We start from the raw sequence: 16,916 nt of genomic DNA on the forward strand, positions 1-16,916 counted from the left end.
TATCTTGGGGGCAGTTCCTTCTTTCACACTGCTGTCACAATTTGTATGAAGGGAATTCAACAAGAGCAACGCCAAGAGCCCCAGCCACAGCCCCCGGCTTCCTTAGCTGCTGGGATGTTGCCCCTTTGGCTGCTAGCTTGCCACCGCTGTAATGCTAGCGATATTGCAGCCTGTTTAATAGTTTTGTTGCTTCCATTATTGTATGGCTAAGGCTCTTGAATTTGTCAGTCCTACTGTAGAGGGCGCTGCGGGAAAATGATGTACCTTTCCTTGGCCATTGCACGTGGTGGGAGTAGATCTAAACCACTCCATAAGCACCATAGTGTAATAATTCTTCAGTATTCATTCTGAAAGCCTGACAGCGCAAAAGGTTAGGGCTCAGATGCGCTATACAATTGGCCCTACTGTTGGGGGGGGTAGGCGGGGGAGGAGGGGAATTTATTTGGCAAAGTTACTATTTGACAAGTACCACTAAGCTGATTCTATAACTTGCTCAAACGCACTGCATTTTAGTAAGCTAGTTGCGCGGCCAAGCCCATTTTTACTCGCCGGGCATGTCTAGCTCCTTTACCAAACTATGTTGTTTGCCAGTGCATTATGGCAGCTTAACTGTAGCAGAGTAGTGTGCTAAGCTAAACCCAAGTATTTTCCACTAAAGTAGTTTGATTGACTAAAAATGAGTAAAAAATGGCTGGACTTGGTTTTCTTGTCAGTATATCTTGATTTTGGCAGAATACTGCTAAGTGGGTACAACAAGGCATCGTGGGTATGCGTTTGCGCTACATGCTACGTGCAAGTAACCGTGTATGCACAAAGTGCTTTGAGAGTGCACTATGCGCACAAAATCACGCCGCCTTTTCCCATGTGGGGAACTCTGGGTGCGCTAGGGAAACACTCAATAACTGTCTAGTACATTTGCATCGTGTCTGGGCTTCAGCGTCCTACGGATACCTATGGGGAAGCGTTACAGCTGGTAGCTCCTTATGACCCGATGCACCCTGTCCCTGCTTATCCACTGGCTGTGGATGGACTAGAATGTCAGGCATTTCCTATAACAGCAATGTAATTTCGATCAAGCCATAGGGTCATCGGTTTAGATTTTCGTTGACAACGGTGTGTGGAAAAGTGACTATAAAGGTAGGCTGCGGCACAATTCATATAAAGGCTGCTAGGTCCAGTCTTTTGAGCTGCTGTAGACACACTAGTTTCACAGCCGGTAGAAAATCATGATATGCGCGATTAAAAATCTTAATGCATCGAGGAGATCATGCCAGCTAACAGTTCATTGCGGCCATGAGGATGGGCAAACACTTGAAGGCATTGCCAGCCGTAAAAGAAGTTTCCTCGCTTTGTAGCTTGCAAATGAAGAGCCAAAAGTGCCCCTTAAAACACGCTTATTGGGGGTAGGGGGGAGGAACCCCTCCATCGATTGCTCTATTCATGCTCAAGCAGTGGTGTACATGCAGGCTACTACGGCTCAAGCCTTTATGCAGGCTCTGACACATCGGATCATGCCGAGACTAGCTCAACAGCAAGCTCTGCGAGAATATTAAAGGCTGAAGGATGGGAGTCCTTCGTTAAATAAGAATATCGAGAAATACAAAGTTTTGGTTCGCAAACGCTACCACGTATACAAACTGCTGCTTTATCAGTAGTTTATCTCAAGTCTACCCCAAGTGCCATCGGTTATTATCAGAACGGGTAGTGACTCAACGATCAGGCAAACCGACCAGTGGGGCTTCGGCAAATAACGGAGTGCTTGAGGCTTCACGAGCAAATGGGTGCACCTTCTGCCTTTTCAGCTTTTAAGGAACAGCCAAGGAGGCATCAAGAACGTATGGATGTCGGGGGCGTGTCAACCGGCGCTAGCCTACAGTCTGATATGAACACGCAAAAAGAATTTCGAAGAGTGCTAACTTTCATAAGCAACCCCAGACAGCCCCTTCTTCCCAATAATGCGTTGGTTGTCACTGCGAGAGATCGGGTTATGGAATCCGGAATAGCAAGCTCATGCAGAAGCCAAATATCTTAAGCATCAGGACTAAGGTAAACGAAAGCAAGCTCCTCGGCGCTCACAGAAAGCGATCGGCAAAACTGAAAACCTCCAACTCAGGCTTTGGGGCAATGAAGGAGGCTACAGAGGATAGAGCTGCAGTTAGCCAATATTTTTGTGCTACAACTCAAATTATTGGTTGGGAATCATTAGCTCTAGGTTAAACTGGGAGTGAATGAGATTCATCTGAGGAGACGGCGTAGAAGTGCAATCTTCCTACTCCCCCTTGCGCGCAGTTCCTACAACTCAGGCTTGCTGACGGAAGGTATTGAACAAAGATTGGCAAGGCTACGGCAGCTAAGTGCTCCTTCTCGAAAAAACTTAATTTATTTGCATGCCTCTTGATTTCTAGATTGGGCCTGTGCAGCCTGAAGTAATCCTACATATGCTATGGGTGACCAACTGGAAGGCGCGCATGCGGCCTTAGCTGCGAGCTAAGAAGACTAATGTTCCCACACGCTAAGAGGGTTTAAAATCTATGCTTTCTCTACTTTTGCGGCGAAGCACTACTACTTGAGCATGCCCTACTGGGAAATCAAGACAAAGAGGCGACTAGATGATTTCCATATTCCGTGTTCGCTCTGCAGGGCCCATTTGCGCAAAACGCACGAGCATGCTGCAAGGGCCATGGCACAGTGGGGAAGCTCTCAAGCTTCTTCTGCTGTCCTGAGACCTTTTCCGCAGCACCACATGTGCACTGTAGTGCCCATATTGCTAGCAGATGAGGCCTTGAAATTCTCCTAATCTCGGCCTTTGCTAGCCATCCCTTTCCTGAGAGCACGTTGAATGATCTGAATATGCAGTTCATTTTGGACTGTAGAAGGTCAAGAGTCAGGATAGTACCAACGACGTTGGCGACAGACTTCGGAAGTATATCCATTTCATCTAACTTCCCTGTTCTAACTGTGTCATCGTTTACAGAGCCCCTCAGTTTATTGTACAGCATGTCTGAGGGCTTCAAGTCTTCCCCAGGAGTATTATCATGGATAGGCTTCTTAATTTGAATAGTGCGCTTTGGCGTGCTTTTATGACCAGCTCATAAACAGTCATGATACGACCATTGTAAGGCACCGTGAGTAGATGGACAAGCCGAGCGCCCCAAACCAAATTCTTATGCTGTAGGTTCATCTCCTTGGCTTGAATTTTGTTCCTATGCTGAGTGGGTTTAGACTACGCCAGTACACTCGTCTAGCAGTTGATACTTCCCGTCCTGGTATTTTCTTACGGGTACATTTCGGTTCATAACGTGAACGTGACAGTCCGGGGTCAGCAGCCAGCCTTGGGATGGCCATGCAAAGGCTAGTATTGTAAGAGCTGCGGGGCTTTAGCTGCTGAAAATCTGGGCATGGTTTGTTTCAAAGAATACCTGGTCAGGGCACGCGCAAATACCTGCGCAAGGTTCAAGCGAGACCAATACGTGACTACGATTGGTGGCTGCTGGCTACGTCTTTGTGGAGCCTGGAATTCGGTCCTGGGGAACAGGCAGGCTCCACAATGTGCAGCAGCAAGACCAGACGGAGACGCTGGCGGGCAGGTGGTTACGACTATTTGCCATCTTCTTGCGAATCAGTGCGGTTTTGTATTTTTCGAATTCTCTAGAAGGCACAGCTAGTACTGAACTATGAATATTGGCTTCCTGAGGAAGTTTAAAAAGTTCCTGAATAATTCATGGAATTCGCCATGCAGACAAGGAACCTTTGTAGGGGCAGAAGATTTACAGGCAGCCATAGAAGCGCTAAATTGTGGGAATATCAAGCGCTGTGAATATGGTAGACGGAAGTTTGTAGTATATTGATAAGGACAGCGCGAATCTCAGCTATCTACTGAGGAGCAATAGCGACCTTCATTGCCTGCGGGAGAATTCACTGGTCTGCTTGGTTAACAGTGTTAGTCCCCACAGGTGTATTCCTCGCGCACCTTGTCTTTCCTAAGTGCATGCTCTATTGTAGACAGCTAACTTCACGTATGGGTACTGCTTCAAAAGCTGACGGCTTTTTGTGGGTAAAAATATTCTCTATACTCAAATATATGCACAGTCGCTATGGGGGGTGGTGTGTCTGTATTCTTCTTCATGCCTTTCGTGAGTTTTGACCGACTGTGCTGCACGCACCTACGGCATCGGCGTCCAGAAATCGCTCCAAGCTGCAAAGGGGCTGATAAGATAGTGTGTGTTTGATTCCTGTATATATTTTGCATGCTTTCTTCTGTGTCGAAGCAACAGGCTCACAACCTTTGCGCTTCAACATCAGCGAGCCATCGCGTCGCCGCGGTTGTGTTGATATAAGCCCTCGTCTCCTGTTACCTAGTGATTTGCCTTTCTTCCTGTCGACATTCCTTTAGCGACTGGTGCCCACTTTGTCTCTCATCTGCAGGGTTTTCTCGTTTGGCCTGCCTGGGGTGTGCAGGCAGGACTGGACTCGTCCATTGTCGTGCATGCAGTTCGTCTCGGCGTAGAGGTATGGAGCGACGGCATGCAGTTTAAATGCGGGGGAAGGTGTAGTGCGCCATGCTGCACTTAGGCGTCCTTTACCAAGCTAGTTATATTTTGCTGAAAGTTAGTGAAATTTACTAACTTGGTTCTGTGTTCATATATATTAGTTTTGAGAGTACTGCTAGGTCAATACAACAAGACGCGAAGGCACGCGTGTGTGGTAGATATGGTGTGGAGTAAACTGTGAAGGCATGGAACGCTTAAAGTGTGCAGCCATAAGCACCCTTGTTGTCCCTCTGAACTCATTTAGAGAACTGTGAGGGGAGAGGGCAGAGAAAGGCATGAGCTCTTCTGCAAACCTACAATAAGTCACTATTAAGCTTGAATCGAATTAGGAGTTTTGTGCCCCACTGAGAAGACCCTGAAGAGTGTGTTTCGACGAGCATTCACAGCTTCTTGCATATTGCTTATGGCGCATTCTCACATAGCATTTTTTCTTGTTTTATCTAGCTAGTTTTATATTATTATCACAAATAAATTCATGAGGTATTAATTTGCTGGTTCGTATATTTTATTTTTGCGAAGTACTAACTAGTCTAGTAGAAAGTACCCACGTGTAGCCTAGACGTCTCTGTGACAGGCCTTTCAGCGCTGGTAGGTTCTGAAACAGATGCGTTTCCCATTTCTCCGGGCATCCGAATTTCTATCTGGCTGAATACTTTTTGCGTGTTTCATTCAGTACATTGCCATTAGATATTAAAGTGTGCTCGAACCCTTGTATCCTTGTTAACAGGAGGTACTATTCAGGTAGTACTAGGTAGTTTTGCTAGTGATGTCGCTTTACACGAAACCAGTTTTGTGCATTCCATCCGCTTTTAAAATAATGGGCTATCCAAAGGCAGGAATGAGTCGCTGGATTGCAAGTAGCTCGTTCGAATACTGTAGTTTTCCACCTGGGTAATGAGACATTCCAATATAACGCCGTTTGCCCGTCGGCCCAGCGCGTACTTGGAGAAACAGCTCAGCGTTATACTATGGTGTTACTTTTTATTTCGAGTGTCTGTAGTTAGGAGGAATGGAAACGGTTGAAATTTCGTAACACTTCCACCACGGCTCCAGCCCCGTGCGTCTTCTCCGCTGTCGCGCTGCCTCGTAAGCGACAGCCCTACATTGCCTTTGCCCCCCTTCAATCCATTGTCTTTCTGTACTTGTAATCATTTCCCCCATCGGTGTTCAGTGACCAGATGCACGGCAACCCACTAGCGCCGCCAGCACGCTGACACCAGGCGAAGAGAGATGGTTATGGCAAACAGTGCAGCAAACACTCAGGGCAACAGTAGAGGCAGGGCGTGCCCTGCCGCTTCCTTAAAACCATCAAACCTGTCTACCCTTTGTTCAAGCCCATCCACAGTCTCTTTTGGCCTCAACGACCGCACTTCTGCCAAGCATCCCTCACGAGTTGTGTCTCCAGTCAAAGCCTCTTCTTCCTCCAGCAGCGCTTTCCCTCTGTGGCATTTTCTGCATCTCGTGGCTCTCACGGGCTTTTTGGCTTCCGTGGCCTCTGTATTGGGAAAGCTTGCCTGCGATTTTGGCCCGGGTGCACCACTTCAGCTCCTTTCTGACAGTCTCCTTCATCGACTCGTGCCTCAACAAAGCACAAGCAGCGACCGCTTGTTGCTTAGAGTAGGCGAGGACTGTAGCCTTGAGGCCTTCGAAACCAGACCCGGCGGCTTTCCTGCACTGGTCACTGAAACAGGGCGGGCGCTGCTTCTTGCCATTTCCTTCCACGACTGCAGCACCAGCAGTGGCAACGGTCAGGGTGAACCCTCTGGATCGCCTTCTCAAGTTGGAGCTTGCATCTGGGGGCTGCTTTGCTTTTTCAGCCTGGTGCTGCTCTGCCGTATCTCGCTGTTCTTGTGTATGCTGGGCTGCAATGCGCTTATGCTGCAGTTCCATGTAAAGTGCCTAGTAGCAGCACCTTCTTCATGCAGCAGTAGCGTCTCTATTTTTGCAGCAAATTTCCTTTGCTCAGTGGTGCTTTCGTGGCTTCTGCTAGGGGAGCAGCTAACTTTGCAGTTTCTTCTGGGGGCTGTTTGCATGCTCTTGGGAGTAGCGCTGTTGTCTCTCACCAAGGACGCTTCTCCTTTGGAGAACCAGGAGGACAAGAAGCGACTTTAAGCCGTCAGCGACACTTTTTCTAGCCTGCAGGACTCACACCTTTGTCCCTTGGTGCTTTGCATAGTGCCACGAATGGCTGACACTATGGAGCTACCTGGTGGCGTCTGCGATGTCGGCAGCAGCAGCACGACGCGCAATGGGAGTGAAGATTTGTGCGTATCCTCACAGGAACTCCTTGAGGGGGTCCATAAGAAGGGCTGCACCAACAGCAACATTGTGGATCTGCCTTCCCTGGCAAAAGATGCGGAAGCCTTCTCCTGCTCAGAAGGGCGGGTGGAGGCTTCTACGATGGAAGGAGAGGCAACAAGTCCTTCAGCAGACAGTATTCGAGAAGAGGGCCTGAAGGCCTTTAGGGCAGGGGACTGGCGGGGAGCCACGGACGCCTGGAGCCGTGGTCTCCGAACTTTAGAATACATTTTAGGGAAGGAGGAAGAATTCGACGAGGCAAAAAAGCAGGAGTTCATCGCTGTACGCTCGCTCATCTGTTGTGGGCCCTTCCTACTTGCCTTTAAGCCCTTGCACTTCTCTCCCTACTTCTTAAGATCTTTTTACAAATTTTCTTTTTATGCTCAATGCAAACAGCCAATTCCGCCCCTGCTCCCTTTCCTTTCCTTTCCCCCCCGACGCGAGGCATGTACCACCCCTACGACTGCTACCTCCACATAGAAGGGCTCGTGGAACTCTATGTAGAGGCTGACGCGTGTAGGCACTGTAAAATTGCAAGCACATCGACAGATCTATATTTGCATGGATGATATGCATGGTTTGCCTCACTTCGCTTACCCTAAGAGCGTCCTGGAGGCCTTCGTGCACGTGTGCTCCTTGGTATTATGCGCCTCTGCAGATGCACCAGTCCTATTTGCTGAATTTGTCCCTTTCCACCCTTAAGGAAGGCCGCTGGGCGGCCTGCATCCATTACTGTGACAAGGTCCTACAGCGCGACCCCACAGTGCTCAAGGCTCTATACAGAAAATCCCAGGTATGCAATTCGCGGCCGCAGACGCCTGAGTAACTGCGAAAAGCCGATGTGGACTGCCCGCTAAGAATATGCACGGTGCTGCTTGGAGGTGGAAGTTCTTAAAGCCGCGTCCTACACGTGAAGCTGTAATTTTTTCTCCTTGGTGCTTGCAGGCCCAGCAAGAGCTGGGGGACTTCGATGGTGCCCTGACCACCCTAGATGAGTACCTCAAGGTGGCTCCAGGCAGCCCCCTTGCGTTGTCTCTGCAGTCTCAACTGCGGCATATGAAAGTAGATCATGCGGCTAAGGAGAAGAAATTGCTGCAAAGCATGTTTCGCAAACTGGAGCACGACCCACGGTCCGAGGCAGCTATGGCTGCTCCTACTGCGGATGGATCCAGTACCGGCGGGAGCTTAATACGGTCTTTAGGAGACAAGGTCAAGGGTTGGTTTGGAAGCCCTAAAGAGGAGCAAAAGCAGGAGTGGCAAGAGCAGCTTCCTGCCGTGAACGGTGCCTTTGGCGCTGCTGCAGCCGCAGGAGCCGCATCAGGAGGCAACTCTTGCTCTACGGGGGAGTCCCTTCCTCCAGAAGACCTATTGAAGGCCTTGTCTGCCTTGTCAGGGAACGACGAGGGACTATCGCCTGCGGCTTCTGGGAACACAGCAGAGCTTGAGCACCTGGCTAGACTGATGGCGATACATCGGAGGCTGAGCTCGGGAGAAGCTACCCTTGGAGAGAAGCTGTTGTTCGGTCTGCGGCTCGCGTGGTTTGGGGTCAAGCATTTCTGCTTTAGAGCTTGCGGGCAGCTGTGCAGGAGAAGGCAGAAAGCGCAGTTTGGTAAATCTGCAGGCATTTTTACGGACGACGGGAATGTCACTGAAGTGGTGGGGTCTGAAAGAGATGCTACTGCCGAGCACAGAGACAACGGAAGGTCTTTTGTGAGCAGGGCGCAACGCAGGCAGCAGTGCCGCACCGCCGCAGCGGCTGCTGCGAGAAGGCGTATGGACCAGCAGAAGTCGACTACCTGAAGGGTGGTTTCCGGAAGGGTTGAAGACCTTTATGAATCGAGAGCAGGAGACATCTAAGAAGCTTGGGGTGGCGGGTTGCACGGGTTTACGCTCTTCTGCATCAGTAGTCGCCATTAACGTGGAGACGGCATTCCACGGATACAACTGGCCTCATTGGCGTTGCAGTGACGGCTTGATAGAAGTGTGTTGCCCTGAGTTTCCTTACCTGGGTACGATAAAACAGGCAAAAGGTTTTCAAGCGGCTCGTTTACCCAACTCTGGGTTTTCCTGTTTCTTCTCTTACGCAACTCTTCACTGCTCCTACGACGAACGAATGTGCCAGCTGTCCGCATATTCTGGGGTTGGTTCCCACTCCGGGGTCGCACCCCCAGAGGCATCTCGACGCGTTTTGGTGTAAACATCACATCCCACCCGCGTTTACCAGCGTGTTCTTGAGGGGCCTTCAGGGGCGGGATGTGAGTTTTGAGCCACGTTTTTGCTACCACTATACAGCTCCATCAAAATCTCTTTAAGGAAAGAGTACGCTGCTCGGGAGTCATAATGCTCTTTAAATCACCCCATTTGGTAGTTAGTTTGTGCCCAATTAAACTGGTTAAACTGATCACGTTTCACTTCATGGGAGCTCAGTTATTCACTCGAAGACTAACCGTTTCCTGCATACCCATTGGTCGCTGGGCTAACCCGTGCTGCAAGGCCCACCTACTGTAAAAGCCCTTGCCCTGTTCTGAAGCCGTTGCTACAAAGTAACAAACCAAGCCTTCATGTGTAGTACATCTCTGTCGGGAACTGCCAGCTGTTAGGGCAACCTTTACCTCCCGATTAATCCCCCACGTATGAAACCAGTTCAACGATTATGGTCGAACCAGATCATAAAATTGGGTCAGGCTCCACTGGCTACCCACTGTGGCAACATAGGCACTGGTTAGCACACAGGGATGCGAACTGTGCTCTGACGGGCTACAATGAGACCTTCAAGAATCAGCGGACATCTCAGTATCGGGCGGACGCCGCAGCGAAAAGTACCAGCGCCACGAAATTCGGCTAGCTGCTTCCTAACAAAACTAATAGGGGTTGGTGATGCTGGTGGGAGGTATGGCCGCTGATGTTCGCTAGAGCTCTTCGGCGGAGGCATTAGGCTGCACACTGAGCTCCTCCAAATCCAAAGAGGGCTCTGGGTCGAGCTCTGCATCGAAGCTAAGCCCCTCAATATCATCAATTTCTACGGCTGCGTAGTTGGAGCCAGCATTAAAGGTAACTAGATAATCCTGGGGGTTTCCCTTTAGCGTGCCAATGCGTTTACGATGGTAGAGGCGAAGGCGGAACTGCTGCTTTATCCACTCGTTGATAATTTTCAAGCGATTTCCCAGCTCGTCCTCTGACAGATCATCTTCCTTCACCCTAGGCTGCTCTGCGTATTCCGCGACAAGGTCCTCAGCAGTCAGCAAAAACCGCCGTGGCACAGGGTCGCCTTTGTGCTCATGTTGCCTCCTCGCAAGTGCCCTTTCTTTATCCCACACGTGCTTGTCCGCAGCCTCGCGCAACTCCACAAACATTGAAGGAACCTGCAGTGCCACTGGAGGCATTCTAGTGGCGTCATAAGCTCGCCGCAGCAGCTTAGAATCGGCTGGTGCCTTCTTTGGACCGCTCAGGAGGCTACGGTATATAGCTTCATTTATGCATTCCAGAGCGCCGTGATATTTGGGCCTACGAGCAAAGACAGAGCGATACCGCATCACTCTAGCGTGTTCTGCCAAGCGGCCTATCTGCAGGAAGAATCAAAGACTTAATATTCAGTCAGCATGGAGAAGGCGTAACCGGAAGTGCAACTCAGCTTACGCAGTCTGCAGGCGTGGGACAAAAATTTTGTCAACGAGTTCATGCAACTTTTGTGATTCCTCAGCATGCTCAGCTAGAGGATGATCTACATCCTATAGGCACCAAACACACCGCACTAGAAAAGGTTTCTTCACACCTAGAACAAAACGCAGAGGAGCTGCCCACAACAGAGACAATCCACAACTAATAAAGATCTCATGAGCTCCCTATAAAACTTTCGCACACATCTCACACTGCTAGACGAACGCTAATTCTTTGATGAGGACAAAACACGATTCTTACCTGGCCAAAGGATTCCAGAAAGGACGATAAAATTTTGTTAAGCTGTGTCCTGGCTTGCGACTGCGAATCAATGATATTTTTCTTACGTGCTGCAGAGCCCCTCAAAGAATTGGACGCTTGACTCGCATCCTTCTCCGTTCCTTGCTCTGCGCTTTCACCACCCTCCTGAGACTTATCGGGAGCCTCTATTTCTGCATCTCCTGTCGGCCCTGCGCCGGAAATGCCGTCGTCCCCTTTTTCGCGTGACTCGTCTTCCACGTAATCTTCATCGCCAGGGAACTCCTGGGCGTTCGCTACACAGAGTCCGAAGGTGCATGTACTGTTCATCAGCCCAACTGGACAGTTGGAGTCCCAGGATATCAGGGGGACACTAGCAGTAAGGAGAGCCACCACAACACGGCATCGCACGAGCTTTGAGACAGTCATTGCTCCGGGAGAACAGCTTAAATAAACCTTTGAAGCACGCGTCGAAGCAGTTGGAGGGGGAAGGAACCGATCTAGAACGCCCCTCTCCAGGGCCTCGCACGGTCGAGCGAAGACGGGGGAGGAGAGGCTGATGTAGCGGTAGATGAGCCTCAGCGGGAGGAAGCAAAGACCACTGTCAACGCATAATGCTGTTTCCAAAAAACACGAATTCTGAGGAAACACTGCTGCCCCAGCACGGGGGTCCGAGTGACTAGCATTCGGTGTCCCGGTAAGCCTTCTTCGCTGCTAAAAGGAATGAGACGAGGAACTGGCAAGTCCTGTTGGTGCCCCCTCGTCTTGTATCAACACTCTCTATTGGTGTTTATGGACAGTGTATAGCAGGAGAAATAAGCCTCTTGAGCCACTCGGCACTACCCAAGAGTGCTATAGGGGTAGCTGCCAATGCAATCGCTCTCGTAACCAGTGCACTACAAGGGAAGGGAACCCACCAAGAACATGGCCAATCCCCACTAAAATACGGCAATGTCTTAATTTTATTATAAACTGATAAGTTCGGAAACACTGACTTCGATGTCAGCCAAGCTCTAGCTCATTGCACTGCCTTGACTGAAAAGCTGCATCCCCCATGGGCATCGGCATGTGTTCAGCACCATTTGTCGATAGCGCAAGGCATGGATCGAAACCAGTTGTTCACATCCTTTTCTTCACAGATATATTAAAATAATTCCAAAGGGTTTAGTGTACTAGACGTCGTAGTCAGCAAGTCACAAGCAATGCAGTTTAGAATGCCATTGGGATTGCAATGCGAGCGTACGCATTACCCTAGCGGATCTTTGCTTTGTAGTATTTTGAATTAAAATTCCACTGCCCTATCTTTTATAGCTTCAAGTGACAGACTTCAAGCAGCTTCAGAATTGCCCTAGGCGGCCTGCTGTGTGAGGAAGTGCTCGGGGGTTCCTAGTTGCTGATGACTCCAGAAGCTACCCGTTGATCAGCTAACTGCTAGGACTACACGCCGCACTTGCTCGCCGTTATCCCCTGATGTTCGTAACGCTGGGTCTTTATATACAGGGTAGTACGTCCCACGTTAGCAGACAGCAAAAACGAACTTGTGTTAGAAATAAACTATCAGCCTGCCTCGCAAATTCATGCAATTGATGCTCTTTCTGTCAATTTGCTAAAGCTTGCTGCTTGTACATGTTGATGGCTTGTTCTCACAGGCAAGCTCACCCAGAAGAAAAGGTGAAACTCGAACAGCCTTGCACTAAAAATAAGGTAGCGCGTCCAACCGACCTGCACCAGAAGCCGGAAGGGCATGAGCGGGTGACGTTGTCATATGCTGCCCTCTGTAGTGCAGAAGTAATTTAATCTTTTGTCAGCGAATCGAAGTCTTGTGCATCAAGACGCAGGGAAGGGTGGAACAGACGCATGTACAATGGCAAGAAAATGTTTGTAAATCTTTGGACAAAATGAAAAGAAAATTGAAAAGCAGGCATTATTTTGCAGGCCACGACTTGACTCCGTACAGGATATTTGTGCGAACGAAATTATCTTACGAAGAATTTATAATATCCTTCAGAGCGAAGAAAGTCGGCAGCCATATATGACTTAGGTTCACGCGGGCCGTCGTTGTAGGGAGACCGTTCAACACGATAAGGCCCGCCGTATGACTTACTTTACCGATTTGGGGGAGCACATAGTAATTGAGACTAAACAACTTTATATGCAGAAACTCTTAAAGTTGTTGTGGGGCTGATACTGGTCGGCTATGGGACAGCAGGAAACCAGAAAAGAAAGATAGAGGGGCACTGAAGGGCACTGCTGAAGGCGGTATACCACTGAAAACACTCGACCAAGCTACTGGGGGTTTCGCTTTTGGAGATATTCAGTCTTCTCTAAGAGGCTCTGTATGACGCTGTTAGTCGCGCTGCGCAAATCCGGTATTTTACATTTTACACGTAGAAAAAAAGCCAGCTGCTTTTCCCCAGTACGGAGGTATTGAGGCTCTGAGATGGCTCTCTACAAGTATGAAGTGCCGGAAAACCAGTATAATGTGTTACTCTTGTAGCATAGGAGCATTTCGAGGAATGTGGAGGCAGAGGCATGAGCAAAGTCCGCACACATCAAAATAAGAAAGCACTGCAACCACACGAACGTTAGTGCGATGGGCGCTTCCTAAGTATGCGTTGCGGATGTGGGGGAGTAAACTGCTCTACTTGACGAGATCGGCGGTAGGGGTTAACTGCTGGGCCGATGCCGAGTACACGCGGCTCATGATTATTGGTGGTGGTGAGTCGCCTTCCCCAGCGATTGGCTTCGGCCGCCAGTGCTTGTCTTTCTGAAGCATCCAAGGAAGCTGATTCGGAAACCATGGTGACCTGTTCTTCCCGTATAGGGGTCGAGGTGGCAGAAAGGGAGCGCCACCATGTCGGCGAAATAATAATGTTGCCTCCATAGGATAAATGCAGCTCGTTTTTTGATATCTCTCCTGATGCCTCTGCATTTGCATTGTCTTCATCTGCAGTTCCGAGGACGCTGCGTCCACGAATATATCCCATAACGGCGTGCGACATCTCATTTCGCGCTTTCTGTGGAGCAGGCTTGTGAGTCAATCCTGGTTTAATTTGTCCCAAGATAAAGTTCGCACTACGCAAGGCATCGAAAACGTGCTTGCTCAATGGCTCAGAAGAACCACCAGGTTGCTGCTTCAAGTTCTGTTCATCGGTTTCCTCAGCCTTCAGAGGCGGTAGGCCCTGGTTCTGCGCACGCTGGCTTGCGCGAACTAATGGCCGTTTGCTGAAATAAAAGGCAGAGTTAGCATGGATTCCGAGTAATTTAGACCTCTTACGAGCAGAAGCTCTTACTCCTTGAGTGAACTGAGGATTGGGCGTAGCTGAGGTCAATGCACCGCATTGCACCTCGCTCGTAGGCGGCGCATATCCTGGTGCCTCACAGTAACTCCTTTGTTTTATATGCTGCGCGTAGATTTCACCTGGATCTGTGGGCTTTGCTTCTACTGAAGCCTCTCCGCTGAAAATCGAACGGAGGGGGGTCAGAGCAGAATGCGGCTTTTCTTGATTCACTGTTTTCTCGAGAGTGATCCCACATCCGGACGAAAAGATAGTGGGTCTATATACATCATTTTGCTCCATGGGCTTCAGTGGCTCTTTGTTTGCAGCCTCTGAGTGATTCCCAGATCGAATTACGTTGTGCTTGCTGCCTTCATGTGTGAAGAGGCTTCGGTTGTTAACATCGCCTGGATGTGGCGTCTTCTCAGGGGGATTGTAGGATAGATCATCCGGTTCAGACTCCTCAGTGCACTGCGGAGGGGATAGCAGATTATTTGATATGCTTAGGCCCCCGGATATTTTACGCTGAGGTGTAGAGGACAATGTGCATTCCCGAATGAAGGGTCCGTGAGCAACAGAGAGTTCTGAAACCTTCGAAATAGCGCAGGGGCTCACTTTTGAATCACTCTTCCAATCCAGCAAAGAACGTTTATGCTGGGGAAGAACGGGTTTCGTAGTGCCAGCACCTGGCTTTCCGCAAGCTTCTGTATTGGAAAGGGCGTTTATTGTACGCTTTCTCTCAAGACGCTTTGTAGGAGCAAAAGTGCTGGTAGATTGCTTTTCCACTGACGATGAGGGTTCCATGGACGCCTTTCCATCTTGGCCTGTAACAGATGTTACCGATTTCTCCAAGCTGTGCTTTGGCCGCAGAGGAGTGGTCGTTTTGTTCGTGCGCCCTGCAAAATTATGCGTGCAACGCAGCAATACAATACTACTTGTGGATATTGCAGCTCTTGCATCAAAGGCATTGTAGCTAAAATGATGGTTACATACCTTGAGACTTCGCTGGTTTTACGGTAAAACGCGTTACTGGAGGATGGGGAAGCCGATGGAAGGAATCTTGACTGCCTCCTTCGGAATAGACAGGCGCGCCTTCATTCTCCATATTTGGATTCTCAATCGCTTGCGACGAACGAAGGAGCTTTTCGGATTTCACTCCACCTCCTCCTTCTTTGCCTAGTCCAGATATAGCATCCCTTTTCATACGACGCACAATCGACGCGGCGTGTACCCACGTCCTTACTTCCCGGCCTCGCCATGCTGCTTGCACTTGGACTGCCTGTTAGAATCCACAAAGTCCACAGTCGCACACTCAAACACACTGTCCAACAGAAATTGAACATTAGATGAAAGTGTTGTCTCTCAACATCCCTCTACGGTCAAAATGGACAGATGCTCACCATGCTTTCTTCCAGAGTGGTGAAAATCTTTTTCGGGGTTATGCGTTGCTTCGTTGCTGAATGAGCTGCCATACGTGAAGGGTCAAGGAGAAACGACTTCCGTGCCAGGCCTCGCTTTGATCTGATACCTTCTTTAGAGTAGGAAGCAATCAATGAGGGTGGGGGTGGTGGTGACTGAGTACTTGTAAAGATACTAGGAGTCAACCCGGCACTACTTGGCTTCGGTTCCCTGCAGATCATTTCAGAACGAAGCCACTGTGGCTCTGCACCAGCATCACCAGCCTTTTTCCATGCATGTACATTTTCTCCAATCAGCACTTTTTTTCGTGGAAGCGCACCATCGAGCCCAGTTGTGGAAGCTAAGGGCTCGTCAAGGGCGACCAAACGAGGCAGGCTGACAAGAGGGATCGAATCAGTAGGTCTGGAATGCAGCGAACCCTGGTCCCGCACTGGAGCGCCTGTCACTTGGTTCAGATTATTGTATCCCTGACTGCCATGGCGTGCAGGCCATGCAACAACAGGTGCGTCGGGTCGCTGCTTCAGCGACTGAGGGGACACGGATGGCCTGGGTGCCACCTTGCGTGCAAGCTTCTTGGACTCTGCAGTGCGTGTTTGAGACCCCTTCAGCTGATCTTTGCCAAATGGTGACACCACTTCCTCCATACACCGAGGGATATCGTATGCAGCAAGAGCTGAACAATGGGCGCCTGGATGTGGAAACGGTGAACCGGATGAAGGCTTCTCGATTTCCCTGCTGAATTCGAGACCCACAAAACCATGCAGCTGCAAAATCTGTTCGGCGCCTGCACACGAAGGCAATACATACATTACAGAAATTTCCATAATGTGCACAGCTCTTCAATCAAGTAATGCCGACGTTCGCCATCGTACTGCAGTGAAGCGAACTTTACCCCGGTAGAACAGCCGACTACCTACTATGCGAATATCCCCAGGTCCAAGCTACTAAGCTGCTTTATATTGCACCAATAGTTTGGAAGAAACATGAGGGCTGCGGAATTATTGGCAACACGGGGTGCAAAGCATTGTTCGACAATCGCCGCTAGTTGGCCAGGAGAACATGAGGAAAACAAAAAACCGCAAAAATTTAAAGGACGAAACAAAACACTACACGTGCATGAGGTCGTAGGCAACAACCCAAAAACAACGCCAAGCATTGAAGCGGGGAACAAACTGGTACGCCAAAACAACAAAAAAGACACTCTGGCCTTCGCTCCAGACGCACCCTCGACACTCCCACCCTTCGAAGCCTCAGCTGCGCCCTTCACACGCTCGGCCTCCTCCTTCGTTAAAGGTCCAAACGCAACGCCATCCCCAACATGCGCACTACGATCTGCTGCAGCTCCTCTCGACGCTGCAGACGAACTCGCCAAAGCGCCTCCTGCCTTCGCTCCAGACGCACCCTCGACACTCCCACCCTTCGAAGCCTCAGCTGCGCCCTTCACACGCTCGGCCTC

At 49.8% G+C, this 16,916-nt stretch overlaps 2 protein-coding genes across 2 annotated transcripts; one reads left to right on the forward strand and one right to left on the reverse strand.

The window, feature by feature from the left end:
* Positions 1-6,950: 6,950 nt before the first annotated feature.
* On the forward strand, positions 6,951-8,648 carry LOC34622094. Its single transcript, XM_022735274.2, has 3 exons — positions 6,951-7,130; positions 7,507-7,641; positions 7,794-8,648. Exons 1-3 carry the CDS (start codon positions 6,951-6,953, stop codon positions 8,646-8,648), a joined length of 1,170 nt encoding a protein of 389 aa, XP_022588027.2.
* A 1,109-nt stretch (positions 8,649-9,757) lies between these two features.
* On the reverse strand, positions 9,758-11,192 carry LOC34622093. The gene is made up of 3 exons (XM_022735273.1): positions 10,767-11,192; positions 10,485-10,576; positions 9,758-10,352 (listed from the first exon to the last, which is right to left on the reverse strand). The coding sequence occupies exons 1-3, from the start codon at positions 11,190-11,192 to the stop codon at positions 9,758-9,760; spliced, it is 1,113 nt and encodes a 370-aa protein (XP_022588026.1).
* Positions 11,193-16,916: the final 5,724 nt, after the last annotated feature.

Source organism: Cyclospora cayetanensis, unplaced genomic scaffold (assembly GCF_002999335.1).
Source record: "Cyclospora cayetanensis isolate NF1_C8 unplaced genomic scaffold, CcayRef3 CcayRef3_contig_79, whole genome shotgun sequence".
NCBI lineage: Eukaryota > Apicomplexa > Conoidasida > Eucoccidiorida > Eimeriidae > Cyclospora > Cyclospora cayetanensis.

Coding starts and splice junctions, on each gene's coding strand:
- LOC34622094 (XM_022735274.2), top strand. CDS start 6,951: ATGGAAGGAGAGGCAACAAGTCCTTCAGCAGACAGTATTCGAGAAGAG. Junction 7,131..7,506: donor AAAAGCAGGAGTTCATCGCT/GTACGCTCGCTC, acceptor GCGCCTCTGCAG/ATGCACCAGTCCTATTTGCT. Junction 7,642..7,793: donor CTCTATACAGAAAATCCCAG/GTATGCAATTCG, acceptor TGGTGCTTGCAG/GCCCAGCAAGAGCTGGGGGA.
- LOC34622093 (XM_022735273.1), bottom strand. CDS start 11,192: ATGACTGTCTCAAAGCTCGTGCGATGCCGTGTTGTGGTGGCTCTCCTT. Junction 10,577..10,766: donor TTCTGGAATCCTTTGGCCAG/GTAAGAATCGTG, acceptor TGGTGCCTATAG/GATGTAGATCATCCTCTAGC. Junction 10,353..10,484: donor GTCCCACGCCTGCAGACTGC/GTAAGCTGAGTT, acceptor CTTTGCTCGTAG/GCCCAAATATCACGGCGCTC.